This window comes from Nerophis ophidion, linkage group LG03 (genome assembly GCF_033978795.1).
Source record: "Nerophis ophidion isolate RoL-2023_Sa linkage group LG03, RoL_Noph_v1.0, whole genome shotgun sequence".
NCBI classification, from domain to species: Eukaryota; Metazoa; Chordata; class Actinopteri; order Syngnathiformes; family Syngnathidae; genus Nerophis; species Nerophis ophidion.
Window position 1 is genome coordinate 79,745,053 of NC_084613.1, and position 25,328 is coordinate 79,770,380.

The 25,328-nt window shown below is 40.3% G+C and overlaps 1 protein-coding gene across 1 annotated transcript in view; it reads left to right on the forward strand.

Moving 5' to 3' along the window:
• LOC133550096 (SLIT and NTRK-like protein 3) overlaps positions 1-25,328 on the forward strand; it is a 162,045-nt gene that overhangs the window by 54,367 nt on the left and 82,350 nt on the right. The window contains exon 5 of the mRNA XM_061896168.1: positions 5,197-6,114. Coding sequence (XP_061752152.1) covers positions 5,197-6,114 — 918 coding nt within the window. The remainder of the gene's footprint in view (positions 1-5,196; positions 6,115-25,328) is intronic.

The following is a 25,328-nucleotide window of genomic DNA, read 5'->3' on the forward strand; positions in this document are numbered from 1 at the left end:
TGACAGTGCAAAATATTGTAGTGGTCTTTCATGAACTATTTGGAAAAATATACATAAAAATAACTAAAAACTTGTTGAAAAATAAACAAGTGATTCAATTATAAATAAAGATTTCTACACATAGAAGTAATCATCACCTTAAAGTGCCCTCTTTGGGGATTGTAATAGAGATCCATCTGGATTCATCAACTTCATTCTAAACATTTCTTCACATCAATATTTATGGAACATGTCCACAAAAAATGTAGATGGATAGTACTTTATTTATTCCTTCAGGAAAATTAACATTTTCAGCACAATCCCATTCAAGATCAAATGTTAGCTGTCAACACTGAATATTGCATTGTTGTATATATATATATTTTTTTCACAGTTTATGAACTTACATTCATGTTTTGTTGAAGTATAATTCAATAAATATATTTACTGTATTTTTCGGAGTATAAGTCGCTCTGGAGTATAAGTCGCACCTGCTGAAAATGCATAATAAAGAAGGAAAAAAACATATATAAGTAAATTTTTTGGGGGGAAATGTATTTGATAAAACCCAACTCCAAGAATAGACATTTGAAAGGCAATTTAAGATAAATAAAGAATAGTGAACAACAACAGGCTGAATAAGTGTACGTTATATGAGGCATAAATTTACTAGTGACCAGAACCTACTGCAAAATTGCTAGTCATGCAATAACAGGATGATTGATTTTCTTTTAAAGAAACTACTGCAAAAACACTAGTCAAAGATCATCTATTTAACAGCACCACTGTGCTCTTTTTAAGAACCAACTTCAAAAGTTCTTGTCAAATATCCTTTACAGTTCTGTGTTAATGACCGGACCCTATTGCAAACTTGCCAGTCATGCAATAACAGAAGGATTGGTTTTCTTTTTCTTTTAAGCAACTTTTGCATAAACACCAGTCAAAGATCATTTATTGGACAGGACCACAGTGCTGTTTTTAACAACCAACTGCAAAAGTGCTAGTCAAAGATCCTTCATAGGTAAACTGTGCTGTACTGGTGACTGGGACCTACTGCAAATTGCTAGTCACTGGTTTTCTTTTAAGCAACTACTGCAAAAACACTAGTCAAAGATCATCTATTTAACAGCACCACTGTGCTCTTTTTAAGAACCAACTTCAAAAGTTCTTGTCAAATATCCTTTACAGTTCTGTGTTAATGACCGGACTCTACTGCAAACTTGCCAGTCATGCAATAACAGAAGGATTGGTTTTCTTTTTCTTTTAAGAAACTATTGCATAAACACCAGTCAAAGATCATTTATTGGACAGGACGACAGTGCTGTTTTTAACAACCAACTGCAAAAGTGCTAGTCAAAGATCCTTCATAGATAAACTGTGCTGTACTGGTGACTGGCGCCTACTGCAAATTGCTAGTCATTGGTTTTCTTTTAAGCAACTACTGCAAAAACACTAGTCAAAGATCATCTATTTAACAGCACCACTGTGCTCTTTTTAAGAACCACCTTCAAAAGTTCTTGTCAAATATCCTTTACAGTTTTGTGCTAATGACCGGACCCTATTGCAAACTTGCCAGTCATGCAATAACAGAAGGATTGGTTTTCTTTTTCTTTTAAGCAACTTTTGCATAAACACCAGTCAAAGATCATTTATTGGACAGGACCACAGTGCTGTTTTAAACAACCAACTGCAAAAATGCTAGTCAAAGATCCTTCATAGGTAAACTGTGCTGTACTGGTGACTGTGACCTACTGCAAATTGCTATTCACTGGTTTTCTTTTAAGCAACTACTGCAAAAACACTAGTCAAAGATCATCTATTTAACAGCACCACTGTGCTCTTTTTAAGAACCACCTTCAAAAGTTATTGTCAAAGATCCTTTACAGTTCTGTGCTAATGACCGGACCCTACTGCAAACTTGCCAGTCATGCAATAACAGAAGGATTGGTTTTCTTTTTCTTTTAAGCAACTATTGCATAAACACCAGTCAAAGATCATTTATTGGACAGGACCACAGTGCTGTTTTTAACAACCAACTGCAAAAGTGCTAGTCAAAGATCCTTCATAGGTAAACTGTGCTGTACTGGTGACTGGGACCTACTGCAAATTGCTAGTCATTGGTTTTCTTTTAAGCAACTACTGCAAAAACACTAGTCAAAGATCATCTATTTAACAGCACCACTGTGCTCTTTTTAAGAACCAACTTCAAAAGTTCTTGTCAAATATCCTTTACAGTTCTGTGCTAATGACCGGACCCTATTGCAAACTTGCCAGTCATGCAATAACAGAAGGATTGGTTTTCTTTTTCTTTTAAGCAACTTTTGCATAAACACCAGTCAAAGATCATTTATTGGACAGGACCACAGTGCTGTTTTTAACAACCAACTGCAAAAGTGCTAGTCAAAGATCCTTCATAGGTAAACTGTGCTGTACTGGTGACTGGGACCTACTGCAAATTGCTAGTCATTGGTTTTCTTTTAAGCAACTACTGCAAAAACACTAGTCAAAGATCATCTATTTAACAGCACCACTGTGCTCTTTTTAAGAACCAACTTCAAAAGTTCTTGTCAAATATCCTTTACAGTTCTGTGCTAATGACCGGACCCTACTGCAAACTTGCCAGTCATGCAATAACAGAAGGATTGGTTTTCTTTTTCTTTTAAGCAACTATTGCATAAACACCAGTCAAAGATCATTTATTGGACAGGACGACAGTGCTGTTTTTAACAACCAACTGCAAAAGTGCTAGTCAAAGATCCTTCATAGGTAAACTGTGCTGTACTGGTGACTGGGACCTACTGCAAATTGCTAGTCATTGGTTTTCTTTTAAGCAACTACTGCAAAAACACTAGTCAAAGATCATCTATTTAACAGCACCACTGTGCTCTTTTTAAGAACCACCTTCAAAAGTTCTTGTCAAATATCCTTTACAGTTCTGTGTTAATGACCGGACCCTATTGCAAACTTGCCAGTCATGCAATAACAGAAGGATTGGTTTTCTTTTTCTTTTAAGCAACTATTGCATAAACACCAGTCAAAGATCATTTATTGGACAGGACCACAGTGCTGTTTTTAACAACCAACTGCAAAAGTGCTAGTCAAAGATCCTTCATAGGTAAACTGTGCTGTACTGGTGACTGGGACCTACTGCAAATTGCTAGTCACTGGTTTTCTTTTAAGCAACTACTGCAAAAACACTAGTCAAAGATCATCTATTTAACAGCACCACTGTGCTCTTTTTAAGAACCAACTTCAAAAGTTCTTGTCAAATATCCTTTACAGTTCTGTGTTAATGACCGGACTCTACTGCAAACTTGCCAGTCATGCAATAACAGAAGGATTGGTTTTCTTTTTCTTTTAAGAAACTATTGCATAAACACCAGTCAAAGATCATTTATTGGACAGGACGACAGTGCTGTTTTTAACAACCAACTGCAAAAGTGCTAGTCAAAGATCCTTCATAGATAAACTGTGCTGTACTGGTGACTGGCGCCTACTGCAAATTGCTAGTCATTGGTTTTCTTTTAAGCAACTACTGCAAAAACACTAGTCAAAGATCATCTATTTAACAGCACCACTGTGCTCTTTTTAAGAACCACCTTCAAAAGTTCTTGTCAAATATCCTTTACAGTTTTGTGCTAATGACCGGACCCTATTGCAAACTTGCCAGTCATGCAATAACAGAAGGATTGGTTTTCTTTTTCTTTTAAGCAACTTTTGCATAAACACCAGTCAAAGATCATTTATTGGACAGGACCACAGTGCTGTTTTAAACAACCAACTGCAAAAATGCTAGTCAAAGATCCTTCATAGGTAAACTGTGCTGTACTGGTGACTGTGACCTACTGCAAATTGCTATTCACTGGTTTTCTTTTAAGCAACTACTGCAAAAACACTAGTCAAAGATCATCTATTTAACAGCACCACTGTGCTCTTTTTAAGAACCACCTTCAAAAGTTATTGTCAAAGATCCTTTACAGTTCTGTGCTAATGACCGGACCCTACTGCAAACTTGCCAGTCATGCAATAACAGAAGGATTGGTTTTCTTTTTCTTTTAAGCAACTATTGCATAAACACCAGTCAAAGATCATTTATTGGACAGGACCACAGTGCTGTTTTTAACAACCAACTGCAAAAGTGCTAGTCAAAGATCCTTCATAGGTAAACTGTGCTGTACTGGTGACTGGGACCTACTGCAAATTGCTAGTCATTGGTTTTCTTTTAAGCAACTACTGCAAAAACACTAGTCAAAGATCATCTATTTAACAGCACCACTGTGCTCTTTTTAAGAACCAACTTCAAAAGTTCTTGTCAAATATCCTTTACAGTTCTGTGCTAATGACCGGACCCTATTGCAAACTTGCCAGTCATGCAATAACAGAAGGATTGGTTTTCTTTTTCTTTTAAGCAACTTTTGCATAAACACCAGTCAAAGATCATTTATTGGACAGGACCACAGTGCTGTTTTTAACAACCAACTGCAAAAGTGCTAGTCAAAGATCCTTCATAGGTAAACTGTGCTGTACTGGTGACTGGGACCTACTGCAAATTGCTAGTCATTGGTTTTCTTTTAAGCAACTACTGCAAAAACACTAGTCAAAGATCATCTATTTAACAGCACCACTGTGCTCTTTTTAAGAACCAACTTCAAAAGTTCTTGTCAAATATCCTTTACAGTTCTGTGCTAATGACCGGACCCTACTGCAAACTTGCCAGTCATGCAATAACAGAAGGATTGGTTTTCTTTTTCTTTTAAGCAACTATTGCATAAACACCAGTCAAAGATCATTTATTGGACAGGACGACAGTGCTGTTTTTAACAACCAACTGCAAAAGTGCTAGTCAAAGATCCTTCATAGGTAAACTGTGCTGTACTGGTGACTGGGACCTACTGCAAATTGCTAGTCATTGGTTTTCTTTTAAGCCACTCCTGCAAAAACAGCAGTCAAAGATTGTCTATTTGACAGCACCACTTTGCTGGTTTTTAAAAACAACTGCAAAAGTGCTTGTCAAAGATCCTTTCACTATAAAGGATATTTGACAAGCAGTCATCATCAGAACCCCTACAAGATTACGCATTGTCATCCCATTGGGTTGAGTTTTTCCTTGCCCTGATGTGGGATCTGAGCCGAGGATGTCGTTGTGGCTTGTGCAGCCCTTTGAGACACTCGTGATTTAGGGCTAAATATTGATTGATTGATTTCTCCTTGCTCCAGATCTGTGTCGCTGACCCACCTGGACCTGCGGGGCAACCGTCTTAAGAGTCTGGCATATGCCGGGACCCTGGAGTACGTGGGCCGCTCCCTGATGGAGATCCAGCTGGAGGAGAACCCCTGGAACTGTGGCTGCGAGGCGGTCCAGCTCCAGTGGTGGCTGGGTCAGATCCCGTACACGGCGGTGGTCGGGGACGTCACCTGCGAGTATCCCTTTCACCTCCACGGCAAGGACCTGAGGGAGATCCTTCGCAAGGAACTGTGCGCGGATCTCCCGGATAAAGAGTTGCAAGCGGAAGGCGGGAGACCGTCGGGGGGAACGCAGCCCCAGCATTTGCCCCCTAACTCCAAGACCAACCCGGGGCGAGCCAGGCCGACGAAGCCCTCCTCCATGGTCCACGGCTCCCGCCAGAACACCCACGCCTCGTCCACGTCGTCCTCTTCTTCTTCCGCAGAGCGCAGGGACAAGGAGAGGCACCCGCGCCCCACAAAGCGTCCCCGACCTTCCAGGACGCCCCCGACATCTCGCAGCCCCAACCAGAACCCCCCCGTGGCCGGCTACCAGACCCGACCCCCCATCCCCATCATCTGTCCCCTGGGCTGCACCTGCAACCTCCACATCACCGACCTGGGCCTGACCGTCAACTGCAAGGACAACGGCTTCCTCAACGTGTCCCAGCTGACGCCGCGGCCGCTCAACGGGCGCAAGCTGTACCTGAGCGGGAATTTAATCCAGAGGATCTATCGCAGCGACTTCTGGAATTTCTCCAGCCTGGATCTGCTTCACCTGGGGAGCAATCGCATCTCCTACCTGCAGGAGGGGGCCTTCTCCAGCCTGACCAGCCTGAGGAGTCTCTACCTGAACGGGAACAACCTGGAGCGGCTCAGCCCCGACATGTTTCTGGGCCTGCAGAGTCTAAGGTAGGACATTTGTCCCTCGTTATTATATATATAGACCTGTATAAGCCTGCTCAGTGGCCTTGCGGTTAGAGTGTCCGCTCTGAGATCTGTAGGTCGTGAGTTCAAACCCCGGCCAAAGACTGTAACAAATGGGAACCATTACCTGATTGACAACACTAAAATGGCCCTAGTGTGCGAATGTGAGTGTGAATGTTGTTTTGTCTATCTGTGTTGGCCCTGCGATGAGGTGGCGACTTGTCCAGGGTGTAACCCGCCTTCCGCCCGATTGTAGCTGAGAAAGGCTCCAGAGCCTGCCGCAACCCTGAAGGGAATAAGTGGTAGAAAATGAATGGATGGATACCTCCCTGCTTGGCACTCAGCATCAAGGGTTGGAATCGGGGGTTAAATCACCAAAATGATTCCCGAGCGTGGCCACCGCCGCTGCTAACTGCTCCGCTCACCTCCCAAGGGGTGGGACAAGGAGATGGGTCAAATGCAGAGGGTAATTTCACCACACCTAGTGTGTGTGGTACTTTAACTTGAACTCTTTAGACTGGGGGTATGTCAAGGTTGTGTGCATATTTTTTCTATCCTGTAAAAAATTGCTGAACACCGAAATGATTTATACATTATTTAAAGACAAAATATTGTATCAACTCTATATTACAGCCCCAAAGCATGATGTTTACACCCCCATGCTTCACAGTAGGTGTGGTGTTCTTGGGATGCAACTCAGTATTCTTCTTCCTCCAAACACAACGAATTGAGTTTATACCAAAAAGTTCTATTTTGGTTTCATCTGACCACATGACATTCTCCCAATCCTCTGCTGTATCATCCATGTATCCATTTTGGTATAAACTCAACTCCTCGTGTTTGGAGGAAGAAGAATACTGAGTTGCATCCCAAGAACACCATACCTACTGTGAAGAATGGGGGTGGAAACATCATGCTTTGGGGCTGTTTTTCTGCTAAGGGGACAGGACGATTGATCCGTGTTAAGGAAGGAATGAATTGGGCCTTGTATCGTGAGATTTTGAGCCAAAACCTCCTTCCATCAGTGAGAGCTTTGAATGGTTGACCAAATACTTATTTTCCACCATAATTTACAGATACATTTTTTAAAATGCCTATAATGTGAATTCCGGGATTTTTTTTTTCACATTCTGTCTCTCACAGTTGTAAAAGAAATACTTGAATTTCAGTGTTCATTTATTTACACATATACACACACACATAACACTCCTCTACTCATTGTTGTATTTGAAAGTGCAATGCTTTGCAGCTAGTAGCACAGCCTTTGAAGGAGCATAGGAAAGGGCAGTATCTATCCATCCATCCATCCATCATCTTCCGCTTATCCGAGGTCGGGTCGCGGGGGCAACAGCCTAAGCAGGGAAACCCAGACTTCCCTCTCCCCAGCCACTTCGTCTAGCTCTTCCCGGGGGATCCCGAGGCGTTCCCAGGCCAGCCGGGAGACATAGTCTTCCCAACGTGTCCTGGGTCTTCCCCGTGGCCTCCTACCGGTTGGACGTGCCCTAAACACCTCCCTAGGGAGGCGTTCGGGTGGCATCCTGACCAGATGCCCGAACCACCTCATCTGTACGTTGGAGTTCAAAGGGCAGTATCTGTGAAATTTAATTTGCAGGAAAGGAGTGAGTTTAGGGTTGAATTGTCCATCCTCTTTCTATTCCCTGTCACTATCTTTGTTTGGATGTTATTCCTTGCCGTAGTTTTGAAGCAATGCATGTTGGGAATCCGGTTGTTGCGTGTCAGTGTATTAATGTGCCGGATGGAATAAACACACGCTGAGAAATAGCTCTGTGCCTGCCTACTTTATGGGTTATAGATAAACCTATAGATAACTGAGACATATATTATAGTCTCCTTCTTGTTGTGTGTGCGGTTGTGCACTCTCCAAAAGCCGTAGATGTTATAACGGGAGTGGGCCGCCATGCTGTTTATATGGAGGAAAAGCGGACGTGACGACAGGCTCTCCTCACTCAGGTCCGGCTGGAAATCTGGAGAAATTCGTGAGAGTGGTTGTCCCGGGAGATTTTCCGGAGAGGCACTGACATTCGGGAGTCTCTCGGAAAATTCGGTAGGGTTGGCAAATATGAGTTGTTGTCAAACAAAGACCCAAATTATGTATGTCTAGTTTACGCTCATCCAATACTTGTTATTTTGCTGGGATCACTATCAATATCGTATCGAGACACCCTTAGTTTTTAGTATCAAAAATTTTCGGGTCACTCTTTGGTCACTTCTGGTATAGAAATTGGTATTTACAAGCATTTAAAGGGGAACATTATCACAATTTCAAAAGGGTTAAAAACAATAAAAATCAGTTCCCAGTGGCTTGTTGTATTTTTTGAAGTTTTTTTCAAAATTTTACCGGTCACGGAATATCCCTAAATAAAGCTTTAAAGTGCCTTATTTTCGGCTCTCTGCGAAGACACTGGCCATTTCCCTGTGACGTCACACAGTGCTGCCAATGTAAACAAACAATGGGAATACTACAGCAAGATATAGTGACGGATTCAAACTCGGATTTCAGCGACTTAAGCGATTCAACAGATTACGCATGTATTGAAACAGATGGTTGGAGTATGAAAATATTGAAGAAGAAACTGAAGCTATTGAGCGAATAGCTATTGACGCTATTCATAGCCATAGCATGGCCGAATAGCTGCGTTAGCATCGCCGGTAAAATGTGCGGACCAAACGATCAGGACTTTCGCATCTTTTGACACTGGAGCAACTTAAATCCGTCGATTGGTAAGTGTTTTTTTTCGCATTAAATGTGGGTGGAAGGAAACGTAATATAGTTGCAAATGCATCTACAGGTTATCCATACATCTCTGTGCCATGTCTGCTTTAGCACCGCCGGTAAATAGCATGTTAGCATCGATTAGCGTAGCATGTTAGCATCGATTAGCTGGCAGTCAACATCAACAAAACTCACCTTTGTGATTTCGTTGACTATCGTTGCAAATGCATCTGCAGGTTATCCATACATCTCTGTGCCATGTCTGCTTTAGCACCGCCGGTAAATAGCATGTTAGCATCGATTAGCGTAGCATGTTAGCATCGATTAGCTGGCAGTCAACATCAACAAAACTCACCTTTGTGATTTCGTTGACTATCGTTGCAAATGCATCTGCAGGTTATCCATACATCTCTGTGCCATGTCTGCCTTAGCATCGCCGGTCAAATGTGGAGACACTCTGGCACATTCAATGGGGGTCTGGCGGCAGACACTTTGGCATCTTCGGGCCAGTGGTGCAACTTGAATCCATCCCTGTTAGTGTTGTTACACCCTCCGACAACACACCGACGAGGCATGATGTCTCCAAGGTTCCAAAAAAATAGTCAAAAAAACGGAAAATAACAAAGCTGAGACCCGGTGTTTGTAATGTGTTGAAAATGAAAATGGCGGGTGTGTTACCTCGGCGACGTCACATTCTGACGTCATCGACTCCAGCGCGATAAACAGAAAGGCGTTTAATTCACCAAAATTCACCCATTTGGAGGTCGGAAATCGGTTAAAAAATTAGATGGTCTTTTTTCTGCACCATCAAGGTATATATTGACGCTTACATAGGTCTGGTGATAATGTTCCCCTTTAAGAATGATAATGTTAAATAGTTGAATAGTTTGCATTAACTGTGACCAAATGAAGTACTGTAGTTATATATAATATGTAAAAATAATGCAAGTAAGCCTTTCAAATGCAATAAACATATTTTTCATTACTGTAGTATTGTCTATTGTAATTGGAAAGTCAATAACGTAATTATCCTAAATCCGGGGTGTCAAAGTCATTTTAGCTCAGGGGCCGCATGGAGGAAAGTCTATTTCAAAGTGGGCCGTATTGGTAAAATCATGGCATGATAACTTGAAAATAAAGACAACTCCAGGTTGTTTTCTTTGTTTTACTTTGGCCAAAAATAGAACAAGCACATTATAAAATATTACTCTGGACAGAACACTTCCAAGTTTGTTGAAAAATCTGAGTAAATTGGTGCAGCTTCAAAAACAAAATAATCGTAGACTTGGTCTCAGTAAATCTACAAATTTAGGGTTAAACCTTAAAGGCCTACTGAAACCCACTACTACCGACCACGCAGTCTGATAGTTTATATATCAATGATGAAATATTAACATTGCAACACATGTTAATACGGCCTTTTTAGTTTACTAAATTACAATTTTAAATTTCCTGCAGAGTTTCTTGTTGAAAACGTCGCGGAATGATGACGCGTGACGTCATGGACTGTAGAGGACATATTAGCACAGCACCACTTGCGGCTAAAAGTCCTTTCTTTTCATCGCACAATTAAACAGTGTTCCGGACATCTGTGTTGCTGAATCTTTTGCAATTTGTTCAATAAATAATGGAGAAGTCAAAGTAGAAAGATGGAGGTGGGAAGCTTTAGCCTTTAGCCACAAAAAAACACGGTGTTTCCTTGTTTAAAATTTCCCGGAGGTGAAGCTTTACTATGGATCAGAGCGGTCAAGCGAACATGGATCCCGACCACATGTCAACCGGCAGTTTTTTGTGAGAAAATTGTGGTAAAAAGTCGCCTTTTACCGGAGATCTGTGGAGCTTGTGCCGCCCATGTAGCTGCCGTGACTTCCCTCGGACACAGGCATCAAGACACCCGTGGACACACCCCTCCGACTATCAGGTACTATTTAACTCAATAAAACATTAGCAACACAATAGAAAGATAAGGGGCTTTCCAGAATTATCCTAGTAAATGTGTCTAAAAACATCGGAATCCGTCCCAATGCATTCGCCTTTTTTTTTTTTTTACTTTTTTTTTCTTTTTTTTTCTAGTCCTTCGCTATCAATATCATCATCCAGGAATCTTTCATCCTCGCTCGAATTAATGGGCAAATTGTCGTTTTCTCGGTCTGAATAGCTCTTTTTGTTGGAGGCTCCCATTATAAACAATGTGAGGACGTAAGGAGCCCTCACACTTGTGACGTCATCGTCTGCTACTTCCGGTAAAGGCAAGGCTTTTTTATTAGCGACCAAAAGTTGCGAACTTTATCGTCGATGTTCTCTACTAAATCCTTTCAGCAAAAATATGGCAATATCGCGAAATGACCAAGTATGACACATAGAATGGACCTGCTATCCCCGTTTAAATAAGAACATCTAATTTCAGTAGGCCTTTAATAATATATACCAGCTAAAAACACAACAAGTAAACTCCTCTAGGTATCAAATACCTCCTTTTTCATGTCTGTAAATGGCAGCAAATTTTGTTCATGAGAAAAATGCAGTTCTGTCATGTTACGTTTTTTTTTGTGCCTTTATTTTGAAGAGCCCACTGTCATTTTGGTACTTCCTTTACTGCTGACGCTTGACTTCCTGCTGCCGTTCTGTGTGACGTCAACAGCATGCTCACGTTACTCCAGGTCTGGTAAAACATGCTGACAAAGATATATTTGTAACATCCTGTGTGAACATTTGTGAGAAGTTATTTTATTGTGCCTCGTGTTTGTGTTGTTTGTATGTCACGTTTAAGGAGAGTCTTTACGAGCTGGGAGTAGAAGCTATAGGCTAACAAGTTGAGCAAACTTAGCGCCCTTGCAAGCGGAAGGAGGTAGGTTTATTTATTTGTAAAACAAATAGTTAATTTTATTTAAAGTAAACGGGAAAATGTAATTATTTGTATTTACTAATAAAAAATTTTCTATAGGTTTAAAAGTGTAAAGATGATTTATGCATTGTTTGTGGAAATATGGCACGATGGCATTTGAATTTTCTGTCCATCTTCATAGAAAATGAGTAAAACAGGGGTCACCAACCTTTTTGAAACCAAGAGCTACTTCTTGGGTACTGATTAATGCAAAGGGCTACCAGTTTGATACACACTTAAATAAATTGCCAGAAATAGCCAATTTGCTCAATTTACCTTTAATAAATAAATCTATATATAGAAAAAAAGGGTATTTCTGTCTGTCATTCTGTCGTACATATTTTTTTCCTTTTATGGAAGGTATTTTGTAGGGAATAAATTATGAAAAAAACACTTAATTGAACGGTTTAAAAGAGGAGAAAACACAAAAAAAATGCAAATTAAATTTTGAAACATAGTTTATCTTAAGTTTCGACTCTAAGATTCAAAATTCAACCAAAAAAAATGAAGATAAAAACTAGCTAATTTGAATCTTTTTGAAAAAATTAAAAAAATAATTTATGGAACATCATTAGTAATTTTTCCAGATTAAGATTAATTTTAGAATTTTGATGGCATGTTTTAAATAGGTTAAACTCCACTCTGCACTTTGTTATAATACATAACACATTAGACCAAGCCATATTTCTAACAGACAAATCATTATTTCTTCTAGATTTTCCAGAACAACAATTTTAAAAGAAATTCAAAAGACTTTGAAATAAGATTGAAATTTGATTCTACAGATTTTTTAGATTTGCCAGAATAATTTGTTTGAATTTTTATCATAATAAGTTTAAATAAATATTTCACAAATTTTTTTCTCCGAAAAAACAGAAGCTGAAATGAAGAATTAAATTAAAATATATTTATTATTCTTTACAATAAAAAAAAAATACTTGAACATTGATTTAAATTGTCAGGAAATAAGAGGAAGGAATTTAAAAGGTATATGTGTTTGAAAATCCTAAAATCATTTTTAAGGTTGCATTTTTTTCTCTAAAATGGTCTTTCTGAAAATTATAAGAAGCAAAGTAAAAAAAATAAATGAATTTATTTAAACAAGTGAAGACCAAATCTTTAAAATATTTTTTGGGATTTTCAAATTCTATTTGAGTTTTGTCTCTCTTAGAATTAAAAATATCGTGCAAAGTGAGACCAGCTTGCTAGTAAATAAATACAATTTCAGAAATAGAGGCAGCTCACTGGTAATTGCTGCTATTTGAGCTATTTTTAGAACAGGCCAGCGGGCGACTCATTTGATCCTTACGGGCTACTTAGTGCCCGCGGCCACCGCGTTGGTGACCCCTGGAATAGAGAATTAAAGTTGCACCGGTCGAAGCTCTCTGCATTTTACGTCATTAATCCAAGTGTATCAATCCAGCGCTAACTCAACAAACCGTAAGAAACGGAGGTCAAAACTATTCAAAAGGGTTAAGTTCACTTTTCTCGTGTTTGACAGAGACACTTTGGGGGAGTGAGCTTGCCAAATTAGGGCTGGGCGATATATCGATATACTCGATATATCACGGGTTTGTCTCTGTGCGATATAGAAAATGACTATATCGTGATATTCGAGTATACGTTCTCACACAGTTGCTTTAAGCTGCGGGCATTACACTACAGGCTTTTCCCACTCCTTGTGTCTCCTTCTCAGAGACAGCAAGTACACCTTCTTACATACGTAACGTGCTGTAACGTCATACGTCACATACGTATACGCCCTCGCCCAGCAGAGAGGTAGCAGCATGGATCACGTTAGCTGTGTTGCGAGTGGTAATACGAGCGAAAGAAGGTGCCATCTGGTAACAAATGAAGGAAGAATTAATTCCCCAGAAAAACAGCAGGGGGTCCATCGTCTGGCGGTGGTTTGGCTTCAAGTGGGAATATGTCGAACAGACAACTGGAATTTGTCAAGTGTGGGGCAAAAGTGATGCTACAAAAAGTAGCATTACTGCTAATGTGTAGCATCATTTGAAAAATCACCTGCTAGAGAATGAAGAGTGCTTACTCCGCATGTCAACCTCTCCGTTCGGTGCCACACCAACAAAATGCAGAGGCAACCATTTCCAAATCCACACCGTATGAAAAAAATAGTGAACATCATAAGGCGATAACGTCCGCAGGAACCCGCCACTTACCGATTTAATTTCCTATTCCATCCATCCATCCATTTTCTACCACGTATTCCCTTTTAGGGTTGCGGGGGGCGCTGGCGCCTATCTCAGCTACAATCATTTCCTATTATGCAGCTCATTTTTATTTGACGGTTATTGAAATATCTTGTGTGACATCATGCACAAAAGTGCACTTTGTTTTAAACTATTGTAGTGGTGTTCTGTACAAAAAGTACACTTTAATGTAGTCTTGTTTTGATTTGTCATCTTAGTGACATCATCGACAAAAGTGCACTAATTGCTTGTGGCATTACTGCTAATGTGTAGCATCATTTGAAAAATCACCTGCTAGAGAATGAAGAGTGCTTACTCCGCATGTCAACCTCTCCCTTCGGTGCCACACCAACAAAATGCCGAGGCAACCATTTCCACATCAACACCGTATGAAAAAAATAGTGAACAACATAAGGAGATAACGTCCGCTGTAACCCACCACTTAGCGATTTAATTTCCTATTCCATCCATCCATTTACTACCACTTATTCCCTTTTGGGGTTGCGGGGGGCGCTGGCACCTATCTCAGCTACAATCATTTCCTATTATGCAGCTAATTTTTATTTGACAGTTATTGAAATATCTTGTGACATCATGCACAAAAGTGCACTTTGTTTTAAACTATTGTAGTGGCGTTCTGTACAAAAAGTACACTTTAATGTAGTGTTGTTTTGATTTGTCATCTTAGTGACATCATCCACAAAAGTGCACTAATTGCTTGTAGCATTACTGCTAATGTGTAGCATCATTTGAAAAATCACCTGCTAGAGAATGAAGAGTGCTTACTCCGCATGTCAACCTCTCTGTTCGGTGCGAAACCAACAAAATGCCGAGGCAACCATTTCCACATCAACACCGTATGAAAAAAATAGTGAACAACATAAGGAGATAACGTCCGCAGTAACCCACCGCTTAGCGATTTAATTTCCTATTCCATCCATCCATTTACTACCACTTATTCCCTTTTGGGGTTGCGGGGGGCGCTGGCGCCTATCTCAGCTACAATCATTTCCTATTATGCAGCTCATTTTTATTTGACAGTTATTGAAATATCTGGTGTGACATCATGCACAAAAGTGCACTTTTTTTGTTTGAAACTATTGTAGTGGTGTTCTGTACAAAAAGTACACTTTAATGTAGTGTTGTTTTGATTTGTCATCTTAGTGACATCATCCACAAAAGTGCACTAATTGCTTGTAGCATTACTGCTAATGTGTAGCATCATTTGAAAAATCACCTGCTAGAGAATGAAGAGTGCTTACTCCGCATGTCAACCTGTCCGTTCGGTGCCACACCAACAAAATGCAGAGGCAACCATTTCCACATCAACACCGTATGAAAAAGATAGTGAACATCATAAGGAGATAACGTCCGCAGTAACCCACCACTTAACGATTTAATTTCCTATTCCATCCATCCATCCATTTTCTACCACGTATTCCCTTTTAGGGTTGCGGGGGGCGCTGGCGCCTATCTCAGCTACAATCATTTCCTATTATGCAGCTCATTTTTATTTGACAGTTATTGAAATATCTTGTGTGACATCATGCACAAAAGTGCACTTTATTTGTTTGAAACTATTGTAGTGGTGTTCTGTACAAAAAGTACACTTTAATGTGGTGTTGTTTTGATTTGTCATCTTAGTGACATCATCCACAAAAGTGCACTAATTGCTTGTAGCATTACTGCTAATGTGTAGCATCATTTGAAAAATCACCTGCTAGAGAATGAAGAGTGCTTACTCCGCATGTCAATCTGTCCGTTCGGTGCCACACCAACAAAATGCCGAGGCAACCATTTCCACATCAACACCGTATGAAAAAAATAGTGAACAACATAAGGAGATAACGTCCGCTGTAACCCAACACTTAGCGATTTAATTTCCTATTCCATCCATCCATCCATTTTCTACCACTTATTCCCTTTTGGGGTTGCGGGGGGCGCTGGCGCCTATCTCAGCTACAATCATTTCCTATTATGCAGCTCATTTTTATTTGACAGTTATTGAAATATCTTGTGTGACATGATGCACAAAAATGCACTTTGTTTTAAACTATTGTAGTGGCGTTCTGGACAAAAAGTACACTTTAATGTAGTGTTGTTTTGATTTGTCATCTTAGTGACATCATCCGCAAAAGTGCACTATTTGCTTGTAGCATTACTGCTAATGTGTAGCATCATTTGAAAAATCACCTGCTAGAGAATGAAGAGTGCTTACTCCGCATGTCAACCTCTCCGTTCGGTGCCACACCAACAAAAGGCAGAAGCAACCATTTCCAAATCCACTCCGTATGAAAAAAATAGTGAACAACATAAGGAGATAACGTTCGCTGTAACCCACCACTTAGCGATTTAATTTCCTATTCCATCCATCCATCCATTTTCTACCACTTATTCCCTTTTGGGGTTGCGGGGGGGCGCTGGCACCTATCTCAGCTACAATCATTTCCTATTATGCAGCTCATTTTTATTTGACAGTTATTGAAATATCTTGTGTGACATCATGCACAAAAGTGCACTTTGTTTTAAACTATTGTAGTGGCGTTCTGTACAAAAAGTACACATTAATGTGGTGTTGTTTTGATTTGTCATCTTAGTGACATCATCCACAAAAGTGCACTATTTGCTTGTAGCATTACTGCTAATGTGTAGCATCATTTGAAAAATCACCTGCTTGAGAATGAAGAGTGCTTTCTCCGCATTTCAACCTGTCCGTTCGGTGCCACACCAACAAAATGCAGAGGCAACCATTTCCACATCAACACCGTATGAAAAAGATAGTGAACATCATAAGGAGATAACGTCCGCAGGAACCCACCACTTACCGATTTAATTTCCTATTCCATCCATCCATCCATTTTCTACCACGTATTCCCTTTTAGGGTTGCGGGGGGCGCTGGCACCTATCTCAGCTACAATCATTTCCTATTATGCAGCTCATTTTTATTTGACAGTTATTGAAATATCTTGTGTGACATCATGCACAAAAGTGCACTTTGTTTTAAACTATTGCAGTGGGGTTCTGTAGAAAGAGTACACTTTAATGTAGTGTTGTTTTGATTTGTCATCTTAGTGACATCATCCACAAAAGTGCACTAATTGCTTGTAGCATTACTGCTAATGTGTAGCATCATTTGAAAAATCACCTGTTAGAGAATGAAGAGTGATTACTCCGCATGTCAACCTCTCTGTTCGGTGCCACACCAACAAAATGCAGAGGCAACCATTTCCACATCAACACCGTATGAAAAAAATAGTGAACAACATAAGGAGATAACGTCCGCAGTAACCCACCACTTAGCGATTTAATTTCCTATTCCATCCATCCATCCATTTACTACCACTTATTCCCTTTAGGGGTTGCGGGGGGCGCTGGCACCTATCTCAGCTACAATCATTTCCTATTATGCAGCTCATTTTTATTTGACAGTTATTGAAATATCTTGTGTGACATCATGCACAAAAGTGCACTTTGTTTTAAACTATTGTAGTGGCGTTCTGTACAAAAAGTACACTTTAATGTAGTGTTGTTTTGATTTGTCATCTTAGTGACATCATCCACAAAAGTGCACTAATTGCTTGTAGCATTACTGCTAATGTGTAGCATCATTTGAAAAATCACCTGCTAGAGAATGAAGAGTGCTTACTCCGCATGTCAATCTGTCCGTTCGGTGCCACACCAACAAAATGCCGAGGCAACCATTTCCACATCAACACCGTATGAAAAAAATAGTGAACATCATAAGGAGATAACGTCTGCAGTAACCCACCACTTAGCGATTTAATTTCCTATTCCATCCATCCATCCATTTTCTACCACTTATTCCCTTTAGGGGTTGCGGGGGGGCGCTGGCGCCTATCTCAGCTACAATCATTTCCTATTATGCAGCTCATTTCAATTTGACAGTTATTGAAATATCTGGTGTGACATCATGCACAAAAGTGCACTTCATTTGTTTGAAACTATTGTAGTGGTGTTCTGTACAAAAAGTACACTTTAATGTGGTGTTGTTTTGATTTGTTATCTTAGTGACATCATCCACAAAAGTGCACTAATTGCTTGTAGCATTACTGCTAATGTGTAGCATCATTTGAAAAATCACCTGCTTGAGAATGAAGAGTGCTTTCTCCGCATTTCAACCTGTCCGTTCGGTGCCACACCAACAAAATGCAGAGGCAACCATTTCCACATCAACACCGTATGAAAAAGATAGTGAACATCATAAGGAGATAACGTCCGCAGGAACCCACCACTTACCGATTTAATTTCCTATTCCATCCATCCATCCATTTTCTACCACGTATTCCCTTTTAGGGTTGCGGGGGGCGCTGGCACCTATCTCAGCTACAATCATTTCCTATTATGCAGCTCATTTTTATTTGACAGTTATTGAAATATCTTGTGTGACATCATGCACAAAAGTGCACTTTGTTTTAAACTATTGCAGTGGGGTTCTGTAGAAAGAGTACACTTTAATGTAGTGTTGTTTTGATTTGTCATCTTAGTGACATCATCCACAAAAGTGCACTAATTGCTTGTAGCATTACTGCTAATGTGTAGCATCATTTGAAAAATCACCTGTTAGAGAATGAAGAGTGCTTACTCCGCATGTCAACCTCTCTGTTTGGTGCCACACCAACAAAATGCCGAGGCAACCATTTCCACATCAACACCGTATGAAAAAATTGTGAACATCATAAGGAGATAACGTCCGCAGTAACCCACCACTTAGCGATTTAATTTCCTATTCCATCCATCCATTTTCTACCACTTATTCCCTTTTGGGGTTGCGGGGGGCGCTGGTGCCTATCTCAGCTACAATCATTTCCTATTATGCAGCTCATTTCAATTTGACAGTTATTGAAATATCTTGTGTGACATCATGCACAAAAGTGCACTTTGTTTTAAACTATTGTAGTGGCGTTCTGTACAAAAAGTACACTTTAATGTTGTGTTGTTTTGATTTGTCATCTTAGTGACATCATCGACAAAAGTGCACTAATTGCTTGTAGCATTACTGCTAATGTGTAGCATCATTTGAAAAATCACCTGCTAGAGAATGAAGAGTGCTTACTCCGCATGTCAACCTCTCTGTTCAGTGCCACACTAACAAAATGCAGAGGCAACCATTTCCACATCAACATCGTATGAAAAAAATAGTGAACAACATAAGGAGATAACGTCCGCAGTAACCCACCACTTAACGATTTAATTTCCTATTCCATCCATCCATCCGTTTTCTACCACTTATTCCCTTTTGGGGTTGCGGGGGGCGCTGGTCCCTATCTCAGCTACAATCATTTCCTACATTATGCATCTCATTTTTATTTGACAGTTATTGAAATATCTTGTGTGACATCATGCACAAAAGTGCACTTTGTTTCAAACTATTGTAGTGGGGTTCTGTAGGCCAAATGACCATGTGTTCGAAGCCGAAGACATAAAAATGCAGGTTTCAGGTTTTATAGTGTCAGAGTTAGTTTGTGTCGAACCTCAAGATGCAGAGAAGTAGGGAGGCATTTTGGAGGAAAACATGATTTAATTTAAAACACTAAGACAAAAAACAAACAAAGGGTACAAACAAAAAGCATGCACGTGGGCGGATAACAATCTAAGGCAGCTGGCATGGGAGCTAGAAAACAAAAAGGAACTTAGCATGAAAGCTAGCAAGAATCGAGCATGAAACAGAAGTCGTACATGTAATATAAAAACAAACTTGGAAGCGGGGAACAACAGGCAGTAAGCTAAAAACCGCAATCAAACATAGCTTACCGCAACGCTGCATAGACGAGATACAACACGACAGGAGCGATAATACATGACAAGAGCGACATGCAATACGTGCCATTGACAAGACAATAATCCAGCACTGACTGGAAGACAAAGCAGGTACAATTATGAGCGGGCTGATTGACACCAGGTGTGGCCAGGTGCCAATCAGCCGCAGCTGAGGGGAAACAACGCTCTCAGGGAGACAAACAGGAAGTTAAACCAAAATAAGAGTGCTGACAGGAACTAAGGACAGGAAATACTAAACACACAGAGGAAAAACTAAAACACAAACAAACTGTCATTGGCAAGTCTGACACACAGTGGTCGAGGAGGAGGAGCCACAGTCCCCCTTTACTGTGTACCTCTTGCCTGGCCCCGTTTGCTTGCCTAACAGAATTGCTATTGTGACATCCAGAGGACACATTTAGAACATGTTTTAAAAAAAGAAAAAAAAAGCAGATCATTTTTATGTTGGCAAACCCTGCGATGAGGTGGCGACTTGTCCAGGGTGTACACCGCCTTTCGCCCGAATGCAGCTGAGATACGGGACAAGCGGTAGAAAATGGATGGATGGATGGTAACTCTTAAAGCAGGCCGGAAAAAAACTGTTTTTGACACGTTTGACAACCCTGTCCTAAATAGATAAACAAATGACTTTCAATCTGTGTTAGCAAAAAAGACTAAATTAAAGATAAAAAGTTAAATCAGAATCAGAATAGTTTTTTTTTTTTTTATTGCCATTGTTTTAGAACGGGTTGTAAGTGCTAATGATTGTCACACACATACTAGATGTGGCGAAATTATTCTCTGCATTAGACCCATCACCCTTGATCACCCCCTGAGAGGTGAGGGGAGCAGTGAGCAGCAGTGGTGGCCGCGCTCGAGAATTATTTTTAGTGATTTAACCCCCAATTCCAACCCCTTGATGCTGAGTGTCAAGCAGGGAGGTAATGGCTCCCATTTTTATAGTATTTGGTATGAAATATTGAACACCAGGGGTGTCAAACTCAAATACAGAGTGGGCCAAAATTTTAAACTGAACAAAGCCGCGGGCCGAGGTTGAACAAATTAACCTTTTAATAGGGACCCAAACAAGTTTTGCATTGAATATTGAACAAGCGAGACTTATATAACTTTATAGTGACATGCAAAATCGAGTTTCAAATAATACTAATAATTTAAAAATAGCAATGGCGTATCAAATCAAATTTAAATAGAAATTGAATGCCTCTTTTCTATTTGCAGCCTTCTCAGGTAAATATCAGGCTCATAATACATTTTTATATTGTAGCGTCCAGGAAGAGGTAGTACTGCAAGGGGTTCTGTGTGTTTGTTCTGTTGTGTTTATGTTGTGTTACAGTGTGGATGTTCTCCCGAAATTTGCTTGTCATTCTCGTTTAGTTTTGGTTCACAGTGTGGCGCATATTTGTAATAGTCTTAAAGTTGTTTATACGGCCACCCTCAGTGTGACCTGTATGGCTGTTGACCAAGCTTGCATTGTATTAGCGTGTTTGTGTGTAAAAGCCATATATATCATGTGACTAGGCCGGCACGCTGTTTCTACGTAGGAAAAGCGGACGTGACAAAAGGTTTTAGAGGACGCTTGAGGCCCCCAATATTGTTGTCCAGGTGGGAATCGGGAGAAATTTGTGAGAATGGTTGCCCCCCTGTGATTTTCGTGAGGGGCACTGAAATTTGGGCGTCTCCTTGGAAAATCGGGGGGGGGGGGGTTAGCAAGTATGAGTATTAGCGGTGAATAGCCGCTGTATAGTACCGGCGGGCCAGCTTTAATGTTAATTTGATATTGCCTCAAGGGCCAAATGAAAATACACGGTGGGCCAAATTTGGCCCGCGGGCCAGAGTTTGACACCCATGTTGAACACAATGAAGTGCAATTGGAAAAACTGGGTCGGGTGGTTTTGTTGTCTTTTTTTGTTGTTGTCAGTGCCGTCACAAGGTACTTGCTCGTTCGTTTGTGCTGATGGGCTCATGTTGCTCATTCATTTTGAAGATGAAATATTCCCACACAGGGACATTTGGCTTTGTAATCATCTTTTTTTTTTTTCCTCCTAAATTTTGTTACTTAGCAGTGTTTAGCAGTGAGAAACACTCACTAGTGTGTGGCGGCTCGCCAGACGATGTCCGCCTGCTCATACCGAAACAAAAATTGTGGATGATTGAAAAGAGACGGATGACGCTTAGCTCGCATTATGGCTATGCGGGTGCGTTCTCTCTATTATGCAGGCGGACTGGACACAGCGTGAAGGTAAGCAATGAAGATTTATTTATATTATAAAATAGACTAGGAACAAAAACACTTGCACAAGGCACTAAAGACAAAACGAACAGAACTAGCATGGGAGCTAGAAAGAACTGAAGGCGCTAACATGTAAGATAGGGAAACAAACTGACACGATGGCGAGGCATAATGTATGCGTGTTGCTACCCCAGGGATGCAAGAGGACCAGGACAGGCAGGAGTTGCAGGTAAAATTAGATTTAATACAAAAACAAAAATAATACTGGTACAAAATACAAAGAAAAGGCGTGCCGAATGCACGGAGAGCTATGCTAATAATTAGCAACGAGAGCAGAGTACAGGAATAGAGGTGCAGAGCGCACGCAAAGCTAAGGCGAGACTTAGCAATAGTGATTACAAAAATAAAAACCAACGTGCGTGTTGCAAGTAGCAAACAAACCAACCAGAAGGAACTGAGGTAGCAGGCTGGACTAAATACTAAAGCAATCAATGAAAAACAGGTGTGCGTCGAAAACAAGGGGAGGTGGAACCAATGTGAAACCATGGAGACCAGATAAACAGGAAGTGCTCAAACTAAGGAACGGAAGAGTCCAAAATCACAACACAAACAGAGGAATAGCATGGAAGCTAATGAATACAACAAGTCCTTACCACAATCGGGGATGGCGACGTCACCTGTTGCATTGGACAGCAAACTAGACTGCGAGGATGAGTAACGGAAAAGGCAGGCTTATATAAGGACAGAAATTAGGAGGCAGGTTCGCGTCAAAAACACAAGGCAGGTGACATTAATACGTGACTATGGCAACGGAAACAAACAGGAAGTGCCACCAGGAACTAAGGAAGACAAATACTAAACAGGATGTGATACAAAAACAGAACAAAACCAGAATACGACATGATTCAAGTAGCGGATTATGACATAGACTTCACTCAGGTCATTTACCGTATTTTCCAGACAATAGGGCGCACCGGATTATAAGGCGCACTGCCGTATGGTCTATTTTTTAAAATATTTTTTCATATTTGTGCAGCCCTTTGAGACACTAGTGATTTAGGGCTATATAAGTAAACATTGATTGATTGATATATAAGGTGCACTGGATTATAGGGCATATTAAAGGAGTCATATTATTATTAGTTTTTTCTATATGTAAAAGACTTCTTTGTGGTCTACATAACATGTAATGGTGGTTCTTTGCTCAAAATGTTGCATAGATGATGTTTTACACATATTCATGTCACTTTCTGACAGTCGCTCCGGCATGCTCCGTTTTGTGGGCGGTCTTATTTACGTGACTCACCTTCGACAGAGTCTTCTCCCCGTCATCTTTGTTGTGGCGGTGTAGCGTGCAAGGATGGGAGTGGGAGAAGTGTCAAAGGATGGAGATAACTATTTTAATGACATTCAGACTTTACCTTAATCAAAAACGTAAGAGCATCTCCTCATACGGAAACAACAACACCGGAAATGTGTCCTGTGAAAAAAACGTTTGACCGGAACCCTCAAATAACTCAAGTTCTTTTGGTGAATAATGTAAACTCACTACGCCGGTATGTTTTAGCGCTTTCATGGCGAGTTTACTGGCAGACATAAGTAAGAACTTTATACTACTTTATATTACAAGTGGCAACAAGGGAGGATGAATGTCCCATAACAAGAAGATAGAGAAAAAAAGAAGCTTATCGACTACGGTGTCGCACGGACTACAAAGGCGGACGCGCGCAATTTTTCAGGCTTTATGCAGATCCCAATTACAGATCAGCAGGTACCTAAAGGTAAAAAAAGTAGCTTTTGGAAAATATTGCGAAATAAAATGGCAGATATGTCTAACCTGATACACACACCATAATAATACTCGTATGTTTAATGCGCCGACAATCCAAGCGGTACTAAAACTTTTTTATAGTCAGGACTAGGGATGCACCGAAATGAAAATTTGTGGCCGAAGCCGAATAAAATTTAAACGCTTTGCCGAAGGCCGAATAATGAATGCAGTTTTTCACAATTTTTTAAATATTGCATTTATAGCCTAAAATAAATATTTAGACATGTTTTTCAAATAAAGTAATTTTTTATTGAATATTGGCATTTTTTTAATATTCCAGTAGTCTTTGCTTATCAAAAAAAGCACAGATTTTCATTTATATTAGTCCTTCAAACAAAACATGCATTCCAAAAAAAAAAATAAAGTGCATTAAAGTGGATACTGTGTTGGATCCATTATGGATTGAACTTTCACAGTATCATGTTAGACCCGCCCGACATCCATTGCTTTCCTCCTCTCCAAGGTTCTCATAGTTATCATTGTCACCGACGTCCCACTGGGTGTGAGTTTTCCTTGCCCTTATGTGGGCCTACCGAGGATGTCGTAGTGGTTTGTGTTGTGGTTTGTGCAGCCCTTTGAGACACTAGTGATTTAGGGCTATATGAGTAAACATTGATTGATTGATTGATTGATAAACCCACAACAAATGAATTATTGTCCTTTTGGCAAAAGTGTGCTTAGCCACAGTAGATAAACTAATAATGTAAACAGAAGGCTCAAGTAAATCTCAATTAAGTGTGTGCTTGTAACCTCATACACTTATACAGGTAGCCTACACAACAGGCTAATAATGTAAACAGAGGCCCCACTAAATCTCAATAAGTGTGTGCTTGTAACCTCATACACTTATACAGGTACACAACATATCCCAACGTCACCACGTCACTGCACGTTGGTTGATTGCGTCACCGCGTCAAAATCTTGCGTCACACGCCACTATTCGGCCTTGTTTTTAACTCATTCCACCGTAGGCCGAATGTGGCTTTTTTTTGCCATATTCGGCCGAATATATTCGGTTACCGATTAATCTGTGCGTCCCTAGTCAGGACCTAACTCAACAAGTTCTCAACGTTGTTTTAATGTATTGTACGTGCTGAGCTAGAACTAACTTTTGAAGAACTTTAGCATTCATGCCACATTTTCGAACCGTCTATTATTTTACTCAACGTACAGTACAGGCCAAAGGTTTGGACACACCCTCTTATTCAATGTGTTTTCTTTATTTTCATGACTATTTACATTGTAAATTGTCACTGAAGGCATCACAACTATGAATGAACACAACAAAAAGGTTAAATAACTGAAAACATGTTTTATATTCTAGTTTCTTCAAAATAGCCACCCTTTGCTCTGATTACTGCTTTGCACACTCTTGGTATTTTCCTGATGAGCTTCAAAAGGTAGTCACCTGAAATGGTTTTCACTTCACAGGTGTGCTTGAAGCTCATTGAGAGAATGCCAAGAGTGTGCAAAGCAGTAATCAGAGCAAAGGGTGGCTATTTTGAAGAAA